General features: G+C 32.1%; 1 protein-coding gene across 1 annotated transcript in view; it reads left to right on the top strand.

Moving 5' to 3' along the window:
* The first annotated feature begins 1,308 nt into the window (after positions 1-1,308).
* The window catches only part of LOC108781677 (lisH domain and HEAT repeat-containing protein KIAA1468 homolog), a 31,400-nt gene continuing 28,726 nt past the window's right edge, over positions 1,309-3,982 (top strand). The window contains 2 exon segments of the mRNA XM_018549726.1: positions 1,309-1,372; positions 1,492-1,692. Of these exon segments, the coding sequence (XP_018405228.1) occupies positions 1,327-1,372; positions 1,492-1,692 (247 nt within the window). The 5' untranslated portion in view covers positions 1,309-1,326.

Below are 3,982 nucleotides of genomic sequence, written 5' to 3'. Positions count from 1 at the left end.
AAATATTTTTTTCTGCATAAATATACTACTTTATTTATTCCCTATTGGTGCTACCTAAGTATTTTTTGTTAAGAATTTTAAAGCATTAATTGTATTATTTGTATTTAAATTTAATTTTTATTAAAGTTTCTTAATCTTGTAATATTTTTATAAATTTTATATATTCTTAATATATTAATTTTTATATTTTCAATATATTTATAATACTTACTTAATTGTTGTTTTTATTTTATGAAAGACATATTGCAACGTTTTTTTTACATAAAAGTTTTTATAGAAAATATTTAATAATGTTAATATAAATTAAATAATAATAAAAATAAAAATTGTAATTGATTGTACTTTAATTTTTACGAATTTATTAATTTTTACAATTTATAAATTTAAAGAAATTTGCGGGAATGGATGATAAATGTCGGACCAATCACAAACCGGGGAGAAGGTGGCCAGACTCTTATTAGAGGGTCACTAGTGCGCACTAGAGACCTAGAAAACAGAGATGCGTCATTGAAGGGTATGGCTTGATTGGCTGTCTAAATCACGTTATCAGAGAGCCATTTTAATTCACTATTGCATCTAATAGATATAGTTTTATAACGTATGTACATATATATATATATAGAGAGAGAAAAATTTAGACAATACAGTGTCGAAGTGCAATACAAAACTATTATTATGGTGTAAGTATTCTTATTTGTGTGAATATTTAATATCGGACTTAACCTAACCTAATCTAATCTTTCTACCTTTTGCATCAACTGTCATCAGCTTATTGGTCAAGAGCACTTATATTGAATTAAATTGGCGGTGGTTATCTAACCCAACCGACGCAATGTCGCATCTCTGTTTTCTAGGCCTCTAGTACGCACTAGTGCAGTCTGTCGAATTCGCCATGTGTTTCGTAGCTGGAAAGCACCCTAGGTCAGTTTTCATTTGCCGAATACGATAATCTAAGCGCACTGATAAGCGGGGAGCACAGACTTTTGCATAACGCATAAACCATATACATAAAGAATTTGATTGGTCCATTGACTCATGCATAAGAAAATGGGCCAATGAAATTCCTTATGCACATGCTTTATCCGTTATGCAAAAGTGTGTGTTTCTCGCCTATACGGTGCGCACATTCCGAATGTGTGGCACCAAAAAGGTTCACACTCAGTGCGCACTGGTGCGTACTAGTGCAGTCTGTCGAATTCGCCATTAGTTACGTAAGTGTGGTATTTAATATCAAAGCTGCATACTGCACAGGATAGGATAGGTCAATACTGTTTCACGTGGATATGTCATTCTTTATCCTTCCACGTACCTGAGTACGTTAACATCATGGCGAGTGTCGTCGAAGAAATATCTTTGCCTGCTAATAACACAGGTAACCTCCTTACAACAATATAGATTGCGAATCACACAACCAACTGTTGAACATGAAAACAATTACAACTGCAGAGTAATTGACTGCAGGAATAGTCTTCATGAATACTGTTACTTTAGGATATGTGGCTCCAAAGGCGTCGATATCTTATGAGGAGATGGCAATAAAACTTCTCAACGAGAAGCTTTTTTTAACGGCTCTGGAACTGCATGCTGAATTATGTGAAGTTGGTAAAGAGATGCCCATCCTCAAGGAATTCTTCTCAAATCCGAACAATTTTGAGAGCTCCAATATTAAACCAGAGCCGTATACCTCGATGCGTATGTATCTTGCTAGTTGTACAGTCAAATTCACTTGATGAGAACACCTAGTAGTCCAGTCACTTTAGAACAAAAAAGGGCGTAAAAAAGAAAAAATTCCAACCAAGCTGTAAATTGGTAAATACCTTAATTTAGGCGAGAGAAATGATGTCTGAAAAGTTCCCAACGTTCGCTTGTACGCTAAGCCTTTTATCGAGCGTAGAAGGGTTGAAATTTTGGTTTTTCGCAGTTATCTTCTTTCCTATCAGTTTTACGGCCAAAGTAGGTCTATAATAAAAGAAAGATGATAAAATTCTCTACAAAATTCTTTAATGGTCGTACTTCGTACGACCAATAGTTCTCGAGATAGTTTTTTTTAAGTGACCTCTTATTTTTTAGCGTTACGTAAATTTGTTCTGTCTTCGCGGATATCTCAAATTTGGGTACATCTACGTGCAAAACGCACATAACAAGATCGAAAGAGTATTTAATTACCTACAAAATGGGATTTTATTGAATGTCGTACGATCGCTAGTTCCGGAGATATCATTTTTTAAAGGCATTTTGACTTGCGAATATTTTGAAAATGAGAATGTTTCCTCGTTAATACATCGGAAATATCTTATATATGGCTACTCCTACGCCAAAAATAGTTATTATTAAAATGAAAGATTATTAAATTCCCTGCATTTTGGTTTTTTAATGGTTTGTATACGGCTAATAATTACTGAAATACAGCTGAAAAACCTTTATTATACGTGTTTCTGCGTACATTTTTGTAAATAACTTACTTCTGATTTGTCTGAGGTGAAAAATGCATAGAAATTATGTGGAAGCTTATAAAATTATCTTTAAAATGAGATTTTTTTGAACCTCGTCCGATGAATAGTTTCCGAGATACAGCCTTTGGAAAATTTCGTAATGTGCAGATTTTATGATAAAATCGGACTTTTTGTATAAACAAACATATGTAATGACGTATGTAGAAAAATTAATATCCATATTTTTCTGTTAGTTTACATTTATATGTACACGATCCTGTATCGGCGATAGTTTAAAAAATTTAATTTTTGAAGAACAGTTACTATAAAAATGCTTGTTTTTTGAGCTTTTGGCATAAAAAGGCGATTTGCGATACCTTTTTTTGTAAATATCTTAATTTCTGCAAGGTACACGTAAAAAATACCTTAGATAAAAATTGGAGCTTATAAAATTTCCTTCAAAATGGTGGGTTGTTAATTTATACGCGATAAACGTTGACCGACATACCAGAAGTTTAAAAACGGGATTTCTTTTTTCTAATTTGTGCTTTCATTTTCATGGTCGATAATAATAGCCAAAAAAGTTTATTTGCAAAATTTTAAAGATGACGTACGTTTCTGAGCTCATAATATATGATATTTGTTTTATTTGGCACTTGGACCATATTTTTAGGACCACAGCTTGGAAAAGAACGATTGAACAAAGGCAGCACGTGCCGCCCAAGCACATATTCGGCGATGCCGCATTATCCAATCTACCATTTTCCTATAGTATATCTCGAATATTATTTGTCCTAAAAATATAGTCCAAGTGCCAAATAAAAACAAATATCATATATTATGAGCTCAGAAACGTACGTCATCTTTAAAATTTTGCAAATAAACTTTTTTGGCTATTATTATCGACCATGAAAATGAAAGCACAAATTAGAAAAAAGAAATCCCGTTTTTAAACTTCTGGTATGTCGGTCAACGTTTATCGCGTATAAATTAACAACCCACCATTTTGAAGGAAATTTTATAAGCTCCAATTTTTATCTAAGGTATTTTTTACGTGTACCTTGCAGAAATTAAGATATTTACAAAAAAAGGTATCGCAAATCGCCTTTTTATGCCAAAAGCTCAAAAAACAAGCATTTTTATAGTAACTGTTCTTCAAAAATTAAATTTTTTAAACTATCGCCGATACAGGATCGTGTACATATAAATGTAAACTAACAGAAAAATATGGATATTAATTTTTCTACATACGTCATTACATATGTTTGTTTATACAAAAAGTCCGATTTTATCATAAAATCTGCACATTACGAAATTTTCCAAAGGCTGTATCTCGGAAACTATTCATCGGACGAGGTTCAAAAAAATCTCATTTTAAAGATAATTTTATAAGCTTCCACATAATTTCTATGCATTTTTCACCTCAGACAAATCAGAAGTAAGTTATTTACAAAAATGTACGCAGAAACACGTATAATAAAGATTTTTCAGCTGTATTTCAGTAATTATTAGCCGTATACAAACCATTAAAAAACCAAAATGCAGGGAAT

Source organism: Cyphomyrmex costatus, unplaced genomic scaffold (genome assembly GCF_001594065.2).
Source record: "Cyphomyrmex costatus isolate MS0001 unplaced genomic scaffold, Ccosl1.0 scaffold87, whole genome shotgun sequence".
In the NCBI taxonomy this organism is placed as follows: domain Eukaryota; kingdom Metazoa; phylum Arthropoda; class Insecta; order Hymenoptera; family Formicidae; genus Cyphomyrmex; species Cyphomyrmex costatus.
Note: the sequence above shows the minus strand (reverse complement) of the source record. Positions and strands in the feature narration are given on the sequence as shown.